The 24,504-nt window shown below is 42.0% G+C and overlaps 1 protein-coding gene across 6 annotated transcripts in view; it reads right to left on the reverse strand.

The window, feature by feature from the left end:
- Positions 1-10,061: 10,061 nt before the first annotated feature.
- The window catches only part of Mrvi1 (murine retrovirus integration site 1 homolog), a 168,794-nt gene continuing 154,351 nt past the window's right edge, over positions 10,062-24,504 (reverse strand). For all 6 annotated transcript variants that reach the window (XM_017803291.2, XM_017803292.2, XM_017803290.2 and 3 more), the window contains 5 exons: positions 21,539-21,707; positions 20,817-20,956; positions 13,844-14,146; positions 12,809-12,887; positions 10,062-12,275 (listed from right to left, as the gene is read on the reverse strand). In XM_017803291.2, coding sequence (XP_017658780.1) covers positions 12,092-12,275; positions 12,809-12,887; positions 13,844-14,146; positions 20,817-20,956; positions 21,539-21,707 — 875 coding nt within the window. In that variant the 3' untranslated portion in view covers positions 10,062-12,091. The remainder of the gene's footprint in view (positions 12,276-12,808; positions 12,888-13,843; positions 14,147-20,816; positions 20,957-21,538; positions 21,708-24,504) is intronic.

The following is a 24,504-nucleotide window of genomic DNA, read 5'->3' on the forward strand; positions in this document are numbered from 1 at the left end:
TAAGTCCAATTAAAAAGTCTATTCATAAAAACTCATGACACTGTTGCACAAGCTGGAACTTCCATCATGAAATATGCAGGGATCCACAGCTAGGACTTTAGACCTTAATTCTCCCCGGCAACTTTAGTAGTACCTTCTGGCCCTACAAGAGCTAGCCCACAGGGAGGGGACACTTTTGGCTCAGTCTTAGCCTTCTCAAGTCCTGCAACCACAATATGGGGTATCCAGCAATAGGGTCTTACCATCTAGTTCTGGAATACAACCAGCAGCAATGGCAATAACCTTATTGTTTGGGGGCCTAGGTGGAACCCCCTCTGAGGAGGTGACCCACCCCTGGGATTGGATTCTCAACAACCTTATGGCTTCTGAGAGCATCTGTTTTCACTCCCACAGGATACTCTTTTTTACTCTAGCGTTTACAAGTCCAGGTTGTTGCAGACGTTTCACAATCACCTTGGTGGATATGACTTGTACCTTAAACAATCATAAAACTCCCAAGAATTTCACAGCTGCACCTGGTCCTCACACCATTTGTGAAACGATTTCTCATTGTTCCTCAGGTGCACTTGCAGGTTCCTCAAATGGGTTTCCAAATCTGCCAAATACTCAGAAGTTAACATTATGTCATCTGTATAATAAAACTTTTTCCAGTGCATGGGCAGGACAACTCTGAAATGTCTTGAACCACCACCCCATAACCAATAGTGAGGCCACAAAGATAACGTCGGTGAAGCACCCTGAAATTTCATTACTATCTGTTTCTACACTTAATAAGATAACCCAATGTTTTCAAATGGCCAAAAGATTGGAACAATCCTTCATATTTGTGAATAACAAAATAAGCACATGAAATGATACCCAGGGTCATTACTTATAAGGAAATGCAACTTAGAAGATAAAGGAAGCATCAATGTATACACTAGGAAGAGTGGCTAAAACTGAGAAGACTGTATTAAATGTTGACAAGGATGCTGAACAACTGGAATTATTATGTACTGCATGTTGGCATTGTAAAATTATACAACCATTGTGGAAAAGCTTTGACCACTTATTAAAAAGATAAACACACATAACACATGATGTTGTCATTCCAGTCCTGTGGTGTTTACTACATGGTGCCACATTACAGTTACGCCTGAATAAAGACAGCCTAACTCTTAGCATACATTTTAAGCCAAGTGGACTCAAACTGCTGAGAACCTTTTCACTGCCGTAACTGTGCTCTCCAACAAAGAGCTTGCTCTTTCTTTTATTAAAACAACATAACCAGCGTGAAATGAGGAAGTAAAAGTTTGACCCTTATGTTATCAGAGAAGAATCTTGCCCTTTCTGATCCTTAAACCTATATAAGAATGACTTCTACAATTTGGACATACTCTGGACAAATAACTTTTACTTTACCTATAACCAAAAAGTTAATCCAATCTTGTTTGTAATGTAAGTGTGTTCACCTAGGCCTTGAGCTCCTCTTGTAACCCAAACAAAGCTTTAATTACTCATTACCCTTCCTTGCCCTTGACCTAGAATAATATGTGCATGGGTGTGTGTATATGGGGAATATCAAAAGCACTGCTTGCAGTGCTTATTCCTTGGAAATGAAGATGTGAAGATTATTCCATCTGTGTTGCAAACAATAGTTGGGATTCAATTGATAATGTCTGTTTATGGGTGTGTGTATGTTTGTCTAGATCCAGGGACAGAAGGAACATAATCTTCAGGTGAAGGTCCAACTTTCACTTTCCCATTTCATGTTACTGTTTCAAGAAAGCACAGAGCAAGTCCTTGTTTAAGAGCATAGTTTTAAGAGCATTCTGAAGGAACTAGATTTCAGCAGTTTGGGTCCACTCTTGGCTTAAAGGTAAATGCTAAGAGTCAGGTTGTTTTTTATTAAAGCATAGCCATAATGTGACATTGTGTGATGAACACTGGAGACCTAGACTAGGAGGCACACAATCACAAACAGATGTTTTTAATTTAATCCTATCAGTTGCAACACAAATGGGAAAATATATCTTTGTTGTTTCTAACAAATATCCCACATACCTTTTGCAGCACTTTCTTGAATATGCAAAACATACACACACACACAAACACATGCACACATGCACATACATACATTTATACATTGTTTTGGAGTCAAGGGCAAGGTAGGGTCATGAGGAATTAAAGCTATATGCTCATGGCCAAAGTAGACTTGTTTACCTTACAAACAAGCTAAGATTAACTTTTTGGTTGTAAAGGTAAGTAAAAGTTCAGAGTATGTTCATATTGGAAAAGTCATTCCTACACACTTCCAGGGATTTACTTAAAAAATGAAAGCATATGTTCACACAAAGACTGGTATATAAATATTCATAGAATTATTTGTAATAGCTCTAAATTGGAAACAACCCAGATGTCTATCAACAGGTGAATAGAAAACAATGGAGGTATATCCACACAGCAGTAAGAAAGAATGGCTGATTTATACATTCAACAATTTGAATGAATCTAAAAGAATTACTGAGGCTAAAAGAAGACTTCACTCCAAAAGTCTAGAAAAGATTTTTAAAAATTTAACCTTTTGTTGTGAGGTGCTTCACCAGAGAAGACCACTCAGACAAAGTTTTGTGGAATGAAAGTCCTTGTTTGGCAATGACTACACAAGGGCGTAGGAACCCAAGTGTGTAGCCCTGAGCCATCTCTAGGGTAAGCTTTTATACAGAGAAACCATAACGTGGAGTGAAAAGTTTAAGTTCCCAAGCTTACAGGCCAAAAGCCCCTTTAACAATTTCTATTCTATTAAGCAACAATTACTATTTTGTAGAAGCAAGCCAAGCAGAACCTACAGAAGCCATAAATCTGGTTAGCAGTTGTACTCTGGGACATTCTGACCTGTTCCCAAGACAATTGAGGTCCTGCTGACATGTGTTCCATACCCTGGGCCAACTGTCTGATATTTTCAGAGATTAGAGTCGGCCTAAACTTCAACATGGTATAGCTATGGTCAAGAAGGTGCCATATCACACTTGACTGATAAAAGCAATAAAGTACTTGTTTAGGGATTGGTGATGGATGTGTGTGGACGACAGCACAGTCACAGAGTAGGGAATAAAAACGGGTAGCCCAGTACTACACTTGCCTAGCATGTAGGAAGTTTTGGATTCAATACCAAACACTGTGTCTCAAAACCTTCAAGGGGGTGGATGGAGAGTTTTTAGGATGCTAGCTATGTTCATTTTCTTCTTTTTTTCTATGTTCATTGTTTTCTTTTTGGTCTTTTTGAGACAGGGTCTCCCTGTGGCCCCAGCTGGCCTGGAATTCACTACATAGACTGGGCTGACCTCGATCTCACAGAGATCCAATTGTTGGGATTAAAGGCATGTGCCACCACACCTGGCTTGTGTTCATTTTCTTAATTGGTGATTTCACAGATTTATGTAAATGTAATAAGGAAACCCAAATATGTCATTTATTGTATGCCAATTGTATTTCAATAAATTTGTAGAAAAAGATGGAGTCAGTTTGTTTTTTTCAAGTCATGTGCTTTGTCAAATCAATTCAAAACACAGAGAAAAAGGTGGCAATTTTACATATTTAGAAGAGGAGATAATCGAGGTGGAGGGACCACATTAGTCCTTCATGCAGTAGTGAGCACTGTACCTTTCTATCCATGCTTCCACTGCCTCATTCTGTCCTCTTCACATCAGCTTCCTGTCCTAACGGAGGGCATAGCAAGACCACTGAACAAGGAGGTTCAGCTCCTAGGAGATGCCTGCAGCCCCCACAAACACTAACCTGGATGTGGGGGAGAGATGCCAGTCGGGGGAGTACCTGACTGCAGCCACTGTTCTGAGTAGCTCTGAGTTTCAGCTATAGCTCTGAAGCAGAGGAAATATGGAGGCAGAGCAGGAAATCAGGGTAAGTGGCTGAGTCAGGGATACCAGACTTGTCAGCCTTGATAGAGGTGGTCTGATCCTTCTCAGTGACTTGCTTCTATCTGTGAACACCACTTTCATTTGGTCCACCTGCTTTATCTTCTTTCCCACTATACTTTCTGTATTTGTGATAAATTACTAACTTAATATTTGTGGGCATAACCACTTTCTGATTGGATCCCTATTCACAAAATGGAGCCTAGACCTGGCACTGTATATCAGGGCCAAGAGCCTGTGGCTAGACAGATCACAGGGCATAGGGTAGACCCTATTACTATTATTCTGTTAAATGGGCAGAGTATTAGATTGACTTCTAATGACATTGTTATTCCCATATATTAGTGCATCTCTCAGCTCTTACCAGAGAAGCTTCTTCTTGGAGCAGATGGTGATTAACACTGAGACCTACAGCTGGTCAATGTGCAGAGACTAAGAAACTGCAGTAATCAGCCCTACATGAGACACCTATATCACACTCTCTCCTCCCAAGGCCCAGGGATCATTTAGGAAATGGGAGTGGAAAGACATCATTTTTAAAGGTTTGTACTTCAGCCTAATCTGAGCCTGGAAGTCAAAAAAATCACTATATGTTGGTTACAGTTTTATAAAATGGGGCTAGCACTTCTCCTTAAAGTGAGCACAATGAAGATTATAGAGGAACAACTACAGGACTAAGATAATGTAAAAAAATTAATATTTCTATGACAAGTATAGACAGTTCCATCTTAGCATAAAAGCTTTTTACCTTTGCAAAAGTTTAATGGATGAACAAGAATGTGAAACAAAATAAGACAGTGATACTGTTATTCTAAAAACATAAGAAATTGACAATCCCCTGGATAAGAAAACCTTTTTCTTACATAGAATGAAACTATTAGAAAACATTTGTAGGAAGACCATAAATATAAGTAAGGTTTGAGAAGAAGAAATCTTCAAGCTAATCTTATAAGAAAACAAACTCTCTTGTGATGAGTGCTCTAATTTGTAATGGGCATTCAGATTTTCATAGTTTAGGTGTCTTCCAGTTAGTGACAATGTGGGGATTCAATAGAATTATAGTAAACATAACTCTGTAGTGAAGCTTGAGAGTATTTGCTTTTTGAAATGTAGTTTTTTCTAGGAAGGCATGTCCAAGGCCTCCTGCCTTCCTTAAGGTCACTAAACATCAGTGGCAGACTGAGAGTGGCTATGGATGGTGAACATTTTCAACTTCTTGTATGTAGCTGATGAAATCACAAAGTTGACAGAACTGTCTTAACAATCATCTCATCCAATATTCTTTCATAGATGAAGAGATAGAGATCCAAAGGTAGGATGTGGCTCGCCCAAGGACCACAGAGCAAGTGAATGAAATTGGGTTAGAGTACAGATTTCCCAGATCACCCTGCTTTCTTTCACTATATGGCACCACCTTCAATTCTCAGTAAGAACAGAGGAATGACTAGTCACCCACAGTTAAGATCGGAGCTCCATTGTCGTCCAAGATGCTGCACTCTGAGGTTTCTGTACACGTTGATCCCTTCTTCTCCCCATTTGTAATCAAGTTCTGTCCTCAGCCTTCTGATTTTATTTAAGCATTTGGGAGCTTGTTCATTCCTAGCCTTAACTGGACATTGCCAGTGCTTGCCTTTCATCAGCAATACAGGACTAGATGTAGAAAGAGCGCTTGCAGGAATGATCAGGCTGGAGTAATGGCAGCAGAAGTCACTGACTTCCACATCAAAGTGGCTTCAGGAGCCCAGTGCATCAGTGCTAGTGTGCCTGGGAAATTCTGTGACAGCCCGAGGTATAGACATCAGTCTTTGGGAGACAGGTATGGATTGTTTGAGAAGTAGCATCGTGATATCTAGGGTAGTACCAGGGAAGCAGCATCCAGCCTGGCAGGGTCAGTGGGCCTTGTGGGTGTGGCAGTGCTGGGAAGATGGAGAAGCTGTGCTTAGTGGAGACAGTGACCTGGTAGATGAGGTGACACCTAGAGGAGATTGTCGCAGTGCTTGGTGGGAAATGAAAAAACAAGCAAACAAACAAACAAAAAAACCCCAGAAGAAATAGTTGGTGTACTTCAAGGAAGGCACAGTGCTGTCACTGGAGTAAAAGTAGACCAAGGCAACGGGGAAAGGTTAATGCCTGTGGATGGTAACCATGTTGGCTTGTGAGCATGTTGAGTGACCTGCTTCTAGACAAACCTGGAGGGTTGCTCCCCTACCCTGGGGGTAAGCTTCTTATTTAACAGAGATGAGGAACGAAGGTTCCAGTGGGGTCTTTCGAATTGCAACTCTGGGAAGGCAGAATGAAGGAAGTCTGTACATTATAACAAGCTAATTACTTCTGTCCCTGCCATGCTGTATTAATATTAGCCAGTAACCTCCTGCAGGGGTTTCTGTAGCACCTATTTTGAACAATGGCTGAAGACCTAAGTGGGAGTCATAATGAGAAAGATGGAACAGGAGCTATTGGTCCATTTACCAAAGCACACACACAAAACAAAAGTGAAGCTTGAAAACGGCTAACCTGCTCTAAGAGCAAGGATCTGAGGCCAGAAACAGATGGATTAAACATGTGAAGTCAGCAATTCATCAATCAGGTTGCACCTCCTCAACGCATGAGTGGAGGATCACAAAGGGGAACCGTAGAAGTGGAAGTGATGGGAATAGATTCTTGCTTTCACTAGAGTTTGAAGCATTGACCAGCCCTGATCGAGCCCACATGATTCTTCCTCCACACAGATGCATGCTCCAGCTTACCCACTGAATTATTGCCATTTTGGATAAGCATGGTTGTGCTTTGATTTATCTGCATTGGGACTTCTGATTCAGGGCTACAGCCATGGCAGACAAAACTTTGTCCTCACCCAAGTTATGATTGGGGTTGTTGCTTGCTTCTGATGCTGTCTTTGATGGCTAAGAGTGCCATACCTAAAGAATAAATTAAAAATCTAGAACCAGACAAATCATTTTTTGGCTAATATTTATTACATGCCTCATGGAAAAGATAAATCAATAGCCAACTCAGAGAATACAGTTCACGTTTAATAGTCTCAATACATTCTTCTGGTTAGTTCACAGCTGCATTCTGCACTAAGAGAAAGTCATCAGGAGGAACAAACCTTAGGTGGGCATAGACGTCTTAGCATAGACGGTAGAAGACATGACCTACCTCTCATGAAATCTCAAAGATTGCACACATTTACGCATTCAACATTTACTGAGAGCCTACTTTGTACATGCCATCTTTATATACACTGCACAAACGCTAAGAATGTTGTGGTGTGTGCTGACATTGCTACGGAAACAAATTGCACAAGGAAAAACAAGGACGATTCATTACTGTGGTAGGAGATAATCTTCTAAACTGGCACCCCAAATTCCCTGCTTCCTGATGTTTATGTTCATGTGTAATCCTCTCCTTAAAAGTGAGTGAGACAGGGACTGGAGAAATGGCTCTGTGGGAAAGAGCACTGGCTGCTTGTGCAGAGGACCCAGGTTCGAGTCCCAACATTCACATGGCTGTTAACAACTGCCTGGAACTCCAATTCCAGGGATCCAACACCCTCTTCTGACCCCTGCGAGCACTGTATGACATGGGCGCACCTACCCATATGCAGGCAATATACTCATACACATAAAATAAAAACAATAAGATGTTTTTTTAAAAAAGAGTGAGCTAGACATAGTGACTTACTTCTGAGTAGAATATGGTGAGAATAATGGTGCCACTTCCAAGCTTAAGTCTGAAAGGTTATAACTCATTTCCCACACATACTCTCTTTCTGGCTCTTCCCTCACTGCGCTGATTAAGTGAGTTGGCATTTTGTGAGCTGTCCACATGGCATGAAAGAACTGAGGGCAGCCTTTGGACAACAGCCAGCAAGGAACTAAATCTCAACACCCACATGAGTGAACTTGGAAAGATTTCTACCCCTGTTGAGTCTTGAGATGGTTGTAGCACTGACTGACATTTAGACTTTTGGGAGACACCAGAAGCAGACACTTAGGTTTCCTGGACCACAGCATATGATAATAAAGGTTGTTATAAGGCATGACAGGTTTTTTTTTTCCAGCCATAGGTAGTTAATATAATTAGGAAGGAAAATAATGGAAACTGAACAAAAGGAATAGTGCTTGGTGGATGGAAGCCTGCAGTGAAGCCAACACAACTCCACGTGGGGCAGCAGTTTATTTGAGAGCAAACAGACTGCTGGGCTGCCTCTCGGGGAGCAGAGAAACAGCAGCCAGCAGGGGAAGTCAGATATCTTTTATAAGCAGTTAGGTGCTTGGGTAACTTTCCATGATGTAGACTGGGCAGTTTAGCTCAGGATTGCTTGGACTCCCAATAAGCAGAGGGACTTTCCCTGGGCTAGGTTCGAACCCGCCACTTTAGAACGTTGCAAACTGCACCACCATTTTAAGAGCCTGCCAGGAACCTAACACTTGGAAAGGCAAGAAGGTACTGTACCATTAAACCTGCCTATCCCTCCAAACAATTGGCATCTCATTTCGATGAAAACATTCAAAATGCTTTTCAATATTTTATTATTTTTGTTTTATGTGTATGAGCGTATTGCTTGCATGTGTGTAAGTGCACCTGTGTTGTGCAGTGCCTGCAGAGGTCAGAAGAGGGCATTGGATTCCCCTGGAACAGGAGTTATGGTCGGTTGTTAACCACCATGTGGGTGCTGGGAATCGAACCCGGGTCTTCTGCAAGAGCAGCCAGTACTCTTAACCACTGAGCGATCGCTCCAGCACTTATTTAGCTTTTAAAAATATATATTGTTGCTAGCCAGGTGTGGTGGCACATACCTTTAGTCCCAGCACTCAGGAGTCAGAGGCAGGTGGATCTCTGTGAGTTCAAGGCCAGCCTGGTCTACATAGTAAGTTCAGGTCAGCTAGGACTACAGGGAGACCCTGTCTCAAAAAGACAAAAAAAATTTTTTTTTTTTTTTTTTGCTATCTACAATCATCCCATTGTGCAATAGCACACCAGACTTATTTCTATCTAAGTAAGACTTATCATTGACTAACCTGTCCCTGACCCCTCACCCTGCTGCTCTCTCCAGCCCTTGGTCATCATCATTCTGTTCTCCACAATAAACGTTTTTTTAGATTCCACATAGGAGTGAGATTATGTGGCGCCTGTCTTTCCACACCTGGCTTATTTCACTTAACAACGATCTCTCCTTCTATCCATGTTGCAATGATGGAATTTCATCTTTTAGGGCTTAATAGTAGTCTATTTGTATGTGTTAGACATGGGCTAGCTGGAAAAATGGCAACTTGTATTCCAAGATTCCTATGAACAGCACGTTTCCTTTGACACAAGGGTGTAACAGAGTGATATGGACTGTGGTAGGACAAGAGTGTATACCCAGTTTAAGGGGAAAGCTTCGATTATGCATCAAGTGAGTGAATATGGAATCTCTGTCTCCAGATTATCTCCTCATGCAAACACCTTTTCCCCCAAGGGAAATATAAGCACATGGATTTCCTGATTTTTATATTTTGGAAAATAAATAATTATGTTTAATTGTATGCCAACCAAAAAAGATTACTCCATGCTGTGTCCAGTGTAGTAGGTGGTAGAAAATTCAGAAGAGGGATGGTGTGGTATCCCAGAAGACAAGACATTTTTACTTTTAGAAAGCAGGGGACCCAAAGATTTTATTAAGGATAAGGTGCACTTAGCAGGCATTCAGGAACAAAAGGTAGGCTGATCAAAGGACACTTCTCTACAGGAGCTCAGGAAAGTATTTACAACAAAATGTGGTTTGTTTACAGGGTCTAGAGTGATGTTAACAAAATACTATGAACAAGACATCACTTCCTTATCTAATCTAAATATAAGGGGCACTTCACTTCAGAACCTGCATCTGCATACATACCTATATGGCCTATGGGCTAGAAGACTATGGGGCTTTAGGATCCTTGTGAGGGAAGGAAGATAGCAGTCTATAGGGGAAAGACTAAAGCATGAGCGAGCTAGAGACCTAGGACAAGGGAGCTATCCTGAATCTCTGTCTCCCATGCAAACTCTGAAATAGATGGGGACAGAGGACCCGAGTCCCACGTAAAGGATTAATGTGCATGTGCTTGACTGTATTAGTTATTTTCTTCATTGCTGTGGACCAACTGCCCGACAAGAAGCAACTTAAGACAGGAAAACTTTATTTTGGTTCACAATCTGAAGGTACACTTCATCATGGTGGGAAGGTGTAGTGGTGGACTAGCTGGAGCCTGTGGCAGCTGGAAAGCCAGGCTGCTGACTCACATCTCCATGAACCAGGAAGAGAAGAATTACCAGGAAGTGGGACTGGGCTATAAAACCATAAGATTTGACCCCTGACCTAATTCCTCCAGGAAAGCCCACCTCCCAAAACAGCCCAATCATTTGGAGATCAAATGTTCAAAGACTTAAACCTGTAAGAGACATTCCACATTAAACCCACGACACTGGACACTTACCAACTTAAATGAGACCATTTGAAGGAGGACAACCCTTACAAGGTGAGGCATATACTGCTGGATTTACATATGTAACCAAAATTGTCCATTTTACTTTTGCTAAGTACAGATTATGATTTAGACCTTAAATTTAGAATAAGAGGCACAATGCTTCTATGGACATAAAGAACCAGAGGGGTTTCCTAAATGCTTTATTTATTTATTTATTTATTTATTTATTTATTTAATTGAGGCACAAATATTTCTTCTCAGGTTCTTTTTACTGAGAAAATGAGGGTTGGTGATGCATTTGTTAATGGCATTTAAAAATATGCTTTGGCTAATAGAGGTAATAACATACTTTTCAGATATGTTAATAATAAATTAAGGTTATAATAGTTGTTATCTTAGAGAATCTTAGAGAAAATGGATGGATTAGTCTAAGCAAAATATTAGTTTGGAAGAAGATAAGTTAGGGATACCAAAACTAGAAAAAATTATAGCTTTAGACAGCACTCTATGATATGTAACTTTCTAATGAATAATATTCAGTTACAAAATGTCATATCTTCCATAGCACCTGACACATATAGGTTGAACATCTCTAAATCCAAAACTCTGGAAACTGAACCGTTACAAAAACTGAAACTCTGAATGCCAGCACGATGTCTCACCAAGTAGAAAATTCCACACCATGAAACTTTATCTGTGAAGTTATCAAATATATTTTAAGAAATTATCTCTAGGCTGTGTGTGAAAAGTATACATGAGACATAAATCAATTTCATATTTAGACTGGGAGTCCATGTCCAAGACGTATCATTATGTATATGCAAGTATTCCAGACTTCACACACAGTCTGAAATCTGAAACACTGCTGGTGCCAAGCATTTCAGGAAGGGGTCCTCAAACATAGCAGGTATTCGACAACTACTTATTGAATCTTAGTACTTTTAACAGTCATTTCCTCAGGAATAATTTCTGTAGCTCAGGTAAAACCAGAAGTGTATTTTTTTGTGTTTCTTTGAGTCGGGGGGGTGGTGCTGGAAGCTGAACCCAGGGCCTTGTGATACCAGGCAAGTGCTCTACCACTGAGCCAAACCCCGAGCCTTCCCTTCCTTTTTAATTTCTTATAAAAGTGTATTCATCTAAAGAGAACAGCAGCAAGAGTAAAAAGAAAAGAAAGTGTGTACACAATCTAAAGAGTGATTCAAATCATGTTGCTGAGAGAATCCCTGAACCCAGCGTGCATCTCCAGTCTGCCAAGGCCTTTTGCTGTTTTACCTACCTTTCTTCCTTTGACTTCTGCCTGGCTCCAAGGGACATGCCCAGATGGTATAAATGTTTCCCTTTCAGAGCTGCAAGAAGGTTCTGGGTTGTGAGACTGGCCAGGTCTCAGGGACCCTGGCTCTTACCTTGCCTGGTATCAGACAGCCTGGAGGCCTGTTTATGAATATATACTGAGGAGTGTTATAGGGCCTGGTGCTTTGAAAGCTCCTTGTGGTCACTGGACTATTACAGGAAATAGGCTAGGGAGGCTGTGGGAAGCTTTGGAGGTAGGAAGGTAGGGTCCAGAAAGATTACTGTCAGAAGAGGCCTCCCTTCAGAGAACTCCACAGTGTTTTTCCTGTTAGGAACCAGCAGTGAACTTGCTTCTTTGGCCTTTTACTGTTCTCCACCTGAAGCCGGGATCCAGAAGAAACTAGCCTCAGGTGTGCCTTCTAAGCTCTTCCTCATCTAAACTTCCGCCTCTAGGCATCGCACCGTAGTTTTGGGTGTACTCTTAGGCTCTTCTGAGTTTTTGTCAGTTTTCTTTGATTCATTCGGGCTGGCGTCATCAGTCTTCTCCTCCTTTACCACCTTGGTTTCGATCATTTCCTTCTGCTGACTCTTGTTTGTGAAAGGGAAGGCCTTCACGTACCTGGAAGCATAGACTTAGGTTACAGCAAGAGACTTCATCTAACACACATCACTGCAGAGGACGCTTTGTTCGCAGTGGCACAGACTGGCACAGTCCCCTGGGTACCTTTATTTCAGAATGATGCCAGCACAAGTATGTCCAAATGTATGATCCCTCTCCATTTTAAAGGACTCATTCATATTGGACAATATCCACATGTCCAACTTTAGGTTGGCCTCACAACCCCTTTGTGAAAAACAAGAATCCCAAATCAGGTATAGCCAGTACATTTTTCCTACATGTTCATGTCTCCTTTTTGTTTCTCTATTTTGAAAGGGACACGCACTGATCAATACCTAAAGTCTAGAAGACACATCTGTGCTGAAATGCTATGGTCAAACGGTTAAGAGAGGAGAGGTAAAGGGATGGGAATTTTGAGGTCTAAAAGGGGCATCATTTCCATTTTGACCAAATGCCAATAACAACAATCCTGGAAAAGCACAAGCTAGGGTCACAACAGAAGGGGTAAGGCCAGCAACGTGCCAACGCCTCACCTTTTCACATAGCAAACTGCCAGAACAGCTGCAGCTCCAAAGAAGAGAAGGGCGAGCACGAGCAGGGCCGTGGGAACACCTGGGGGGAGACAGGGACGGTTGGTATTTTGCTTACACATCGTGTATGCTGTACATGGAACAACTCATGTTTACATGTGGCATGGACAGTAGGTAGCACAGAAGAGCCTTCTGTGTGACTATTTTTAATTTTATACATATTTATATATATTTGTGTGTGTGTGTGTGTGTGTGTGTGTGTGTTTAGGTGGGTGGGGAGGTCAGGACAACTCATGGTAGTTGTTTTTCTCCTTCCAGCATGTGAGTCCTGGGGGTATCGAACTCTAGTCATCTGGCTCTGGTGGCAGGTGCCTTTACCCGCTGAGCCATCTCACCAGAACTCTTGTGACTTTTTTTTTTTTCTGTCTTTTTTGAGACAAGGTCTCCCAGTAGCCCCAGCTGGCCTGGAACTCACCATGGAAACCAGGCTAGCCTCAATCTCACAGAGCTCCGTCTGCCTCTGGAGTGCTGGGATTAAAGTGAGCACCACTGTGCCTGACTCTTGTGACTGTTTAGTTTCTGATGTAGGGCCCTTGTTGGTTTCTTTGCTTCTTCCTTACAAACCCTTTGACCTTGTCTCTCATGCTTTTTCTATTCTGTATCATTGCATTGTGAAAAGTAGAATTTGTTTCTTGGGCTTTGAGACCCAATCTAGTCAACAGGTCCACGTGAGAAAGAGGTATTTGAATTAAAGTCATAGACAGTGAAGGTATATATTTTTGTGTCTGTAGTAACAGATAACTTATTTGTTAAAGTCTTGCGTTTTCAATGTTGAAGCTCTGTTACACTCATGAGTTGTGGCTTGATCCTGACATTCTTTACAATGCTCAGATTCTCTGACTATGGAAGCTGAGTTGGTAGTAAGCTTTTATCTGTGCTTGGCAGGTGCTGAGTGCTTGGCCTAGAGACAAGTTGGGTGATACATTCCGTTACACACAGATGCCCATGCACACACACTATAATCTAGAAAGCACTCACCTCCAAACCCAGATGCTTCGTTTGTGAACGCTGCTCCACTTTCAACAGTTGGCGCTGTTTCTGTAGCCACAGAGCTAGTTTCTGTATAAACTTCTGTGACACAGATCCTTTTTGTCTTCCGTGCAAAAGAGGTAGAAGGTGGACCCCGAGTGGTAGGAGGCGCACGTGTCGTAGAGTCAGGGGATGAGACTGAGTAGGAGCTGTCCCAGACAGTAGACTCTGTCCCTGGTGTTTCAGTTTGAATGTCAAACGTTGGATCAAAGGTGGTGATGATTTCCGGAATGCACGAGTTAACCCAGGTATCTGCCAGGACAGGGAAGAAGGAAGGGAGAAATTATACATTGCAGCAAGCTCCACCCTAACTGTTCTCTGTATTCCCACCCACCAGGCCCCTTACACAGCAGTCAGAACACAGGTTTCCCCAAATGCAAATCTAATCTTAGCTTCCTGAGCCTCCGGCAGCATCCACCTCTCCTGGATGACAGATGATGCCCTCCATGATGGCCCTGCTGACATGGTGAGACTCAGACTCATTTCTCTCAATACCCCTTCAATTCCTTGATATATTTTATTTCTCATCTGAGCTTTCTCCACAATGCCTTTTCCATCTTTAAAACCTCTGTGTGCTCTTAGCTAACTCTCCTAATTGTCCTTCAAATGCCAGGTTTACCAGGTCTTGAGCAGAATGGACTAGTCTGGTTCCCTGGACATACATTCTTGTACTTCCTTGAGCGCGGCACAGCTCTCATTATACCGTTCCCCTCTGGATTGTTTGTGAACTGCCTGGAAGCAGGAACCTTGTCTGACTGGTCGCCACGGTATGCTCTCTGTGCCGCACACATAGTACATGCTCGGTGACTATTTGGAGAACCGAAAGGAAAGGAGGGGTAGCTGGAGAAACAATGCATGCACGTGATACCATTTGAGGATAAGATCTGTTAAAATCAAATCTCTCCGTGCGCATAAGAAAAGTGCAAAGGAAGGGAGGGATAAGGGAGGAAGCACATTACTCTCCAGTCTGTTGACCATAGCAGAGAGGAAACTCACGTCTGTTACCATCTTTTCTGGGTCAACCATGGCACCAGATATTTAAGTAGTCACATAACAATTTATCAAGCCTTCATTTACAGTAAGATACTGAAGTTCCCAGAAATCAAGTTCACTTGCTCAGTTACAGTTAATAAATGGCAAAACCAAGCAATATACCACAATATGAATTTCCATCTATTTTAAACCCACGATTATTTATAGCAGTGAATACCAGCCAGAATTTTAGCTTTGAAAAAACTTGTTCCATTAAGTTGATTTCTTTTAAAAATTAAATGAGTTCCAGTGAAGGTCATAGTACTACTGATAAAATGTTTGACCACACACACATTTTACTTTGAAAACGCCCCTATTCTCTTCCCTGAACTTTTAGACTCGCATGTCCCATTCTTGAGTTCATGCTAGGTTCCTCCCTCAGAAAACGAGCGTTTGTGAAGGGAGGGGAAGAAAACACAGTGAGTTCAACAGACTGTGTTGGATTCTAAAATACATAGACATAAGGTACAGTTCCTGTTTCCAGGACAGAGGAATGTGAGAGGAGTATGGCAGACTGATGTACTCATTCATCAGATACCAACGGAGCATCCCCTGTGACGGGTGCTTCTCTGGAAGCTGGGAGTCTGATATAAATGAGAGAAAGGCCCCGTTTTAAAGCCATGGGAAGGATAGAGATAATAAAAGCTGAATAAACCATGAACTTCAGAAGATAGTAAATAGTGAAAAGGAAATTAAATAGATAGGAATCAAATTGGTAAGGGTAGAAGATAAGGCTAGATACTGGGGTTGGGGTGCTAAGAGGTCTCCTGGGAAGGCAAGACTTAAGTGGTGAAAAGTAGCCAGTCCTTGAAAATCTAGGGCAAAGGCACTCAAAGAACAAAAAGCACAAGAGCGAGAAGTTGAATGACTGAGTCCACTGGACGAACAAGACGCCTGTGTGGCTGAAACAGAGTCAAACTCATCTGGTGTGGGGAGGGAACAGGATACCCAGTCAACAGGAGGCGCGTGATCCGAGAATCCAGAAGTGGGAAAGCAGTCATGTCGGGAAAATTTGAGTGTGTGTGCATGTGTGTGCGTGCATGTGTGTGTGCGCATGAGTGTGCGGGTATGTGTGCGTGTGTGTGCATGCGTGTGCGTGCATGTGTGTGTGTGTACACGTGTGTGCCTGAGAGAGAGAAAGAGAGAGAGAGAGAGAGAGAGAGAGAGAGAGAGAATATGAAAGTCTACAAGCAGGAGATAAGGCCAAGAAGACAAATCCAGGAGACTGAGATTCCTAATTTCCATATTAAAGTGTGGAATTTATTCTGTAGGAGAGAGAATTTTCAACGAGGTCTACAACCTTTTAAATTATATTCAAAGGTTTTCATATATGTCTACCTTTATGTGCAAAACAGCTTGTCCGTTACGCAATATTCTTAAATGGGAAGTTTCCCAAAACTATAGGACAAGCAAAAAAGTAACAATTACCAGTGGAGGTGTGTGTGTTGGGGGCAGGGTGAGACACAGAGGAGAAAGGACAATCCATGAGCAAAGAATGAAGTCCTTGCAAATTGCACAGAAATAGAAGAATCTAGAAATGTCTGGATCCCAAAACTTAAAAAGCTTAAGAACAGCCTAAAAGTTCATCAATAGAACACAGTTGAATAACTATGATACAGCCACCCCCTGGGGTACATTAAGAATGCAGCCACTGGGGCTGGAGAGATGGCTCAGTGGTTAAGAACACTGGTTGTTCTTACAGAAGACCCGGGTTTGAATCCCAGCACCCACATGGCAGCTAACAACTGTCTGTAACTCCAGTCCCAGGGGACCTGACAGCCCCTTCTGACCTCCACGGGCATTGCACGACATGGGTGCACTTACCTACATACAGGCAATACACGCATACACATAAAATAAAAATAATAAACAAAATTAAAAAGTTAAAAATGTAGCCTTTAATCAGGTGTGGCGGTGCATGCTTTTAGTCCCAGGACTCAGGAGGCAGAGGCAGGTGGATCTCTCTGAGATGGAAGCCAGCCTAAGTCTACATAGTGAGTTCCAGGCCAGATGGGGCTACAGGAGACTTGACTTAAAAAATAAGAGCAAAACAAAAATATAGCCATTAAAAGCATCTCTATGAATGAATACAGAGTAATCTAGGCTTTAAATGGAAAAAAGCTCTGCACAGAGCAGAGTATGGCATTCTAGCTTCTTCTTCCACCTCCCCATCTCCTTCCCCTCCTCCTCCTTGTCCTCCTCCTTCCTCCTCCTCCTTCCCCTCCTCCTTCTCCTCTCCCTCCTCCTCTTCCTCCTCTTCCTCCTCCTCCTTTTATAAGAAAGGGAAGCAGTACCATACACACCTTCCTTTATTCACAAAACAACAGAGGCATAAACCAAAAAGAATACGAATGGAAAGACTAGGAGAAAGTCCTCTTTGACTGTAATTTTTTAAAGTATATTTTGGACCACTGAAGCATGTTAATCTTTTATCTACTTGAGAAAGTTAAAACAGAGCAGGGTATGGTGGTGCATACCTTTAATCCCAGCACTGAGGAGACAGAAGCAGGTGGCTCTCTGTGAGTTCAAGGCCAGCCTGGTCTACATAGCAAGTTCCAGGACAGCTGGGGCTACAGGGAGACCCTTGTCTCAAAAAACAAAAAAATAAAAGTTAAAACAGGATAAAGCACAAGCCCTAAAACTGACACCAACAAAAGTAAATATATCTCTTTAATTTCAAAATGAGATTATAATCATATGGGGTCATGTTTGCATAAAGTCTCCTGATCATGCATCCTCACAGGGTGGTCTTCTAGAAGAATCTTCAGTTTCACTCAGTATATTTGTTTCCTAATGATATTGGTTTTGCTATTTTGAAATTGTTATAGCACAAGAAAATACATTATTTTCTAAGAACTTAGCTTCTCTATGTAGAGAAATAAATGCAAATATAAAGGAAAGTAAGAAAAAATTGAATCATTAAATTTGAATTGGAAACATGAACATAGACTCATAGTTCTCTCTCTCTCTCTCTCTCTCTCTCTCTCTCTCTCTCGTTCCTTGCTGAGACTCAATGAAAACTTCACTACTCATGAAAAGAGCTTGCATGCAGCTCTTTGTTTCTAGTGGATATTTTGCATTCAAAAGAACCAGAGGTCCTTGGAGAAGTAAGATGTTATCTCTCTACCTGGGACAGAGAAAGTACAAAGTCGGCCTGGACATGCTGTACTGCCAGGAAACAAGGAATTACTCAAAAAGTGACAGGATCCAAGACCCAGCAGTCAGCTAGAAGGACTCTCGCTTGCCAGATTGGGGCCATGCAAAAAGGAAAATAAGACGTGTAAAACGGACTATAATATGCTTTACACACTGAATAAATAAAATGTCATGTGTCTATAGTAGTATAAGATGGAGGAAAAATATGAGAGAGAGAGAGAGAGAGAGAATATGTTTTTGGTCAGAGATGCTAGCTAATAAATGGAGAAAGGGGGACTGAAGAGATGGCTCGGCAGTCAAGAGCACTGGCTGTTCTTGCAAAGGACAGGGTTTGATTCCCAGCACCCACATGGTGGCTAACAACCATCCATAACTCCAGTTCCAGGGGATTTGACACCTTTTTCTGACCTCCGCAGGCAATGTACAACATGGGTGCACTTACATACGTGCAGGCATAAAATAAAAATAATAAATATAAAAATCATTAATAACCTGAAAAAGTCTTCATAGTGTTCTTTATAGCTAGATAATTTTATGTAATTGATGTCTCGTTATGTCTCCTTTAACAGAAAGTCAGCACCACAGTGACAGGATAAGGCTATTTGCATGGTGCCAAACCATCATATGATAGATTATCTACTAATTCAAAGGAAAAAACATATTTTTTCACTATATCAGCAGTATGTTAGTCACCACTTTAATTAAATAATCAAAGAGAATACTCAGTATGGGCTATATCCACATTAAATGCTGTTTGTTGTAATGTGATCCAAAGTATACAGTAGTACCTGCAAAATACTTCTGCCTGGCCATCTTCTTGACCCTTTAGGATGCAGGAAATACAGGGGATGAGAACACAAGTTAAATGAAAGCCTGGGGAAAGAGACACATCCAAGTCCTCTTTCTCCTTTTTGTTCAGTCCAGAAGGATGGGTGCCATAGCATCCTGTTGACAGCAGGGAGGAAGGCTAGGCAATTAAAAGGCACTCCAACAGACAGGCATGGGCTGGTAATGAGATAAGTAGGCACAAGAATCACCAGTTCCCCAGATAAACCTGACAGGCTGGAGAGACAGAGAAGAGAAAGATGAAGGCATATCATTATATTGGAAGAAGAGTCAACTAGCAGTTGTGACTTTGCCACCATGTGGCTGTAGGATTTGTAGCAGCTGACCCCCCATTCTGAACTATAGCCATTTAACCTGTAAAGGGTGGAAACTGGACAGGTGTCTCTGAGGACCTTTCCTATACCAAAGTCCTCTGGTTCAGAGAACTGCTTAGAAGTCCTAGATTAGTTTTCTCTAGTTTTGGTTGGTGAATGTTTATCTCTTGGATCTTACAGAATGATTTTGAAATCTTTCATAGATACATACACACACACATACACACACACACACACACACGACCACTTACTACTTAATTTTTCTTGTCTTTTTTAGATAGGGTCTCCCTGTAGCCCCAGCTGGCCTGGAACTCACTATGTAGACCTGACTGTCCTTGAATTCACAGAGATCTGCCTGCCTCTGCCTCCCAAGTACTGGGATTAAAGGCATGTGCCACCACGCCCAGCTTTTACTACCTAATCTTAAGAAGATTGGACATATATATTTGTGAGAAGTAAATAAGACATTCTTATGACAAAGAGAACAGCTAAGTACTTAGTTAAAGAAAAACTTCTTGAGAAATGACAGGAAAACCATTTAGATGAGGGCAACCAAACTCTGCAGGCAAGAATTGATGAGATAACTAAACCCCAAGTGAATCTGTTATGTTCTCTGGATTGTAATTTCTTCCTTCATAAAAAGGGAGATTGGGCTTTGCTCTTAAAAATGTCATATGCAGCATCTGACTTATGTAGAGCAGTGGAAAGAACACGGTGTCAGAGTTAGACCCAAGTTTGAGCCTTTGTAATAATGCAAATATATTTTGAATGTGGCTTGAGCATATCCCCAGAGAAGCCAGTGTGGCAATGTTATAAAGTGGTGTTTTAGAAGTGGAGCCTAGCAGGAGGTCATTAAGAATACAGCCTTCTGAAGGAATCAATGAATTATCCCCAGACCCTGGTTGGCTCTGGGGAGTAGGCTGCTGTCCTAAATCATTCTCTAGCTTTCAGTCTCATCATGTGATCTCTCTCTCTCTCTCTCTCTCTCTCTCTCTCTCTCTCTCTCCCTCCCTCCCTCCCTCTCAATTCCTGCCTTGTGATGACATGAAGCCCTCCCCAGAGTCAAGCTGTTGTTGTACCACGACCTTGACACTTTTCCTTTATCAACTCAGCTGCAGATATTTATTGTAGTGGAAAATGGGCCAATAGAGAGACAACAGACAAGTGGACAGAAGTCCCCTGAGCTAAATTTCCTTGTCTGAAGACTGGGGATAAGGCGTCCTCACAGGGAAGTTCAAGGTTTCATGAGATAACTAACCTCTCCACTGCTTCCTCCACAGTGGACATTTGTCTCCCTCCCTCTTCCTTGTTTGTCTTATAGGAAGCTGGGGCAGCAGAGGTTGTAACTGAGCCTCCTGGGACATCCTCCCCTAAAGTCAACATTCAGTCATATTTTCCCTAACATTTTCCTCTGAGGGTACATTGCTCCCTCCGGCCTGGTCTTGGGATAATGAGATGACCTGTTGGTTTTGTTACTTCTGCTGTTGCACATAGTTATTCATCCCAGACAGATCCCAGAACTTAAGGTGCCCAGAGACGGCATGCCACTTGGAGTGGCTATGGGTTGAACTCACCAGATGAATTGTGACAGTAGACTCGGAACTTTTGGCTGGGTGGAACTTTCCAAATCAGGACGCCTTTCCCATTCCTCCCACACTTGGGATTTGAGGAATTCCGGGGGATGACAGAAATTTGTTCTTCAACCCATCCGTAGCTGTAAAATAATACATATTGGGCAAATGTTAGATGGGACCATATTGGGGCTGGAGAGATGGCTCAGCAGTTAAGAGCACTGACTGCTCTTATAGAGGACCCAGGTTCAGTTCCTAGCACCCACGTGGCGGCTGACAACCACCTGTAACAGGGAAATCTGATGCCTTCTTCTGACCTCTGTGGGCACTGAACGACAATGGGTGCACTTAAATACATGCAGACATTATACTCATACACATTGGGCAAATGTTAGATGGGACTACATCAGGGCTGGAAAGATGGCTCAGCAGTTACAAGCACTGACTGCTCTCACAGAGGACCTAGGTTCAATTCCCAGCACCCACATGGCGGCTAACAACTATCCATAACTCCAGTTCCAAGGGAATCCGATGCCTTCTTCTGACCTCCGAAGGCATTGCACAACACGGGTACATTTACACACATGCAGGCATTGCACTCATACACTTATAAAATAATAAATAAAACACTTAAAAAAAAAAAAAAAGAAGGGACCATATCTACTGCTGGAAAAGTGCAGGGAACGGAGGAGCTCTGAGGCTTTAAGGAAGTAGCTGTTTCTTACCTACAAGTCTCATAGCCCATCTTCTGTGCCACTTCTACCTGGTCTTTGCTGGCCAGAGTCAGTCCCAGCAGCTTACAGGCCTTCTGGGCTTCCGTGAAATTCATCAGTTCTACCTTTCTGTTCACAAGGATGACCCCCATAATTCTGCATTGTGTCGAAGTGGAAAGCTCTGGAGAGAAACAACAAAGTCCTCAGTTTTCTGCTGGCTTCATTCCTGGGTGGGAGGCTCCCTCCTTCCTTGCAGAGAATCGTTGTCTTGATGTGGACGCTGGGTCTGTGTGGCTGGGGTTGAATTTAGAAATAACAGAACACAGACCAGGAATATCCCACAAGGACAGCCTGCTGGATTGGACAGAAACTTGCTCTGACTGTCCCGGACTATAAATCTCAACATATCAGAGCCCATCTGCTCCCTCTGCACTAAATAATCTGTCATACAGATGAGGACTTTAGCTATGAGTTCCTAGGATGGGGTCTAGGTGATACAGTTGCTGCAAACCTTTTTTTTTTTTTTTTTTGTCTATAAAAGGAAGCATCTGAGACTTTGAGAAAGATTGAATTCAGGGCTCTGGTTAGCAGAATAATTACTAGCAATACTCCAAAATAATGTGTTTAGGGACACCACTGTTTCCGAGACTGAAAATGAGCACATTAGCACAGAATGTCCAGGTCCTTTCTGGCCACTGGGGGGCAGCCTTGCTCAGAAGTTCCTGGAGGAAATGAGCAGGAAATCTTGCCTGGTAGAGAAACTAAAGGAAGTAGAGTTTTAGAGCTAGACCTGGGTTTGGCTCTAGTTATGTTGTTTGCTAGCTCTGCCATCTTAGGCTAGTTACTTTACCTCTTTAAGACTCTGTTTCCTTATTTGTAATAGAGAGAACAACATTATTTACCACATAGGGTAGTAGGAGTTACGTGAACAAATTTTAATAATGCTTAGCATAGCGCCTGCCACATTCTAGGTACTGATATAATCATAAATAATACAGCATTATTTGGTTTTCTTCAGTATATTCTGGTTTTATCCACTAATGATTGATCTTTCTGGGAAAGCTGAGGCATGGAGCTGTTATAATATTTTTACTCAAAATCTGGTGGATTTTGGAACTCTTTTCACCCCATTTCCCTGAGATTTACAGACCTGTATGAACATACCATGCTACGTTTATTCAACTAACTTATTCCTGTTGGGCTTCATCTATGAACGTCCATGGAAAGGCATTTCAGTTTCTCAAGTAATGACTGCAAGGCTCTGGCAGGCGTGTCCAGCTTTCAGCCCATGTACCACACGTTCTCCAGGGTAGTTATGAACATGGCCCAACACAAATGTGTGAACTTATGAAAACATGAGATTGTCTCATGATTTATGTTGCAACTCAACTGCGTTCTCAAGTGTGAGCTTTGTAGATATGTCACAATGTGAAAAGATTGGATGTGCTTGGTAGACGATGCCCAAACTCCTTGATCACTGTCTAGGTTGGTTTTTAAAGGAACTTTCTTCTTGCAAACAGGGAAGAAGCATTTTTAAGTGCTTTGTGTGTCTTGTGTTCTGAACCAGTGATTAGAGGCAGGGATGTGTATCTGATGTTTAATGTTTGTGGGCAGCCGTGTTTGCCTCCAGACCCCACTCTTACCAAGAGAGACAAGAAAATCAACATTCCAATAGAAACATTGGTAACTGGGGTGACAAAGCAACTTCATACACTGTTTATACTAAAATTATACCTGTATTTAGTAGCAACCACCTGCAAGACATTGTACTGATACTAACATTAACACTAACACCAATAGTACCACCAACATCTGTCTTCTGTTAATGTACTCTTTGTGAAAGCCTGTAGCTTTTAAGAGAAAAATTGAGATTTAGGAAGATTAAGGTACCTTCGAAATCCAAACTCATAGAGCAACTAGGTGGCAGATTGGGGGCACAAACCTATTTTTGCCTAGCTCTAAAACCTCAGTTCTTACCTATAACAGTATTCTGCTTTCCACCAGGATATGGGGAGACAGACAAATAGACAGACAAACATATACACACACATCATTCACTTGTCCTGAAATTTGGCTCCTTAAGTTCAAAACCTTACTATTGCTCAGAGCTCTATGGTTGTGTCTTTGGAAATCTGAAGAAAGAGTTTATTTATTATGTTATGAAGTGGTATTATTGCTCTCTTATTATACCTAATGTTAATAGTAAATACTCTTTAGAGCCGGACATGCCGGGCTATAATCTCAGTTACTTGGGAGGCTGGGGCAGGGGGACTGCAAATTCAAAGCCAGCCCGGGCAATTTCTCTCTCTCTCTCTCTCTCTCTCTCTCTCTCTCTCTCTCTCTCCAGTTGGGCTTTACTTATGAAAGTCCATGAAAGGGCATTTCAATTTCCTAAGTAATGCATGTGTGCATGTGTGTATGTACATATATGTGTATATGTGTGTGTGTGTCAATTTCCTAAGTAATGCATGTGTGCATGTGTGTATGTACATATATGTGTATATGTGTGTGCCTCTGTGTGTGTGTGTGTGTGTGTGTGTGTGTGAGTGATAGCCTTTTTGTGGAGACAGGTTCTCCCTGTAGCTGCAGCTGCTGGCCTAGAACTCGCTATGTAGACCGGACTGGCCTCAATCTCACAGAGATCCATCTGTCACTGCCTCCTGATTGTTGGTATCAAAGGTGTGTACCACCATGGCCAGTAGCTCTCTTTTGAATGGACAGACCTATCATTAGATATTTCTAGTACTATCAATTGGCTGTTGAGACCTTGGGCAAGTCAGTGTTGTCATCTGTAAAATGAGAATACTATATCTTGCCAAGATTTGTATTTGGAATTAAATTACATAACTTGTATCTAGCAAAACTTGTATCCAGAGGAGATGGTAAAAATATGAACTTCATGCTTTCCAATTTCATGTCGAGATTTAAAAAATAGGGAGTGAATACAAAAGTGTACTTCAGTAAGTCCTTCATTAAGA

This window comes from Nannospalax galili, unplaced genomic scaffold (assembly GCF_000622305.1).
Source record: "Nannospalax galili isolate Female #2095 unplaced genomic scaffold, S.galili_v1.0 scaffold44, whole genome shotgun sequence".
Taxonomy (NCBI): domain Eukaryota; kingdom Metazoa; phylum Chordata; class Mammalia; order Rodentia; family Spalacidae; genus Nannospalax; species Nannospalax galili.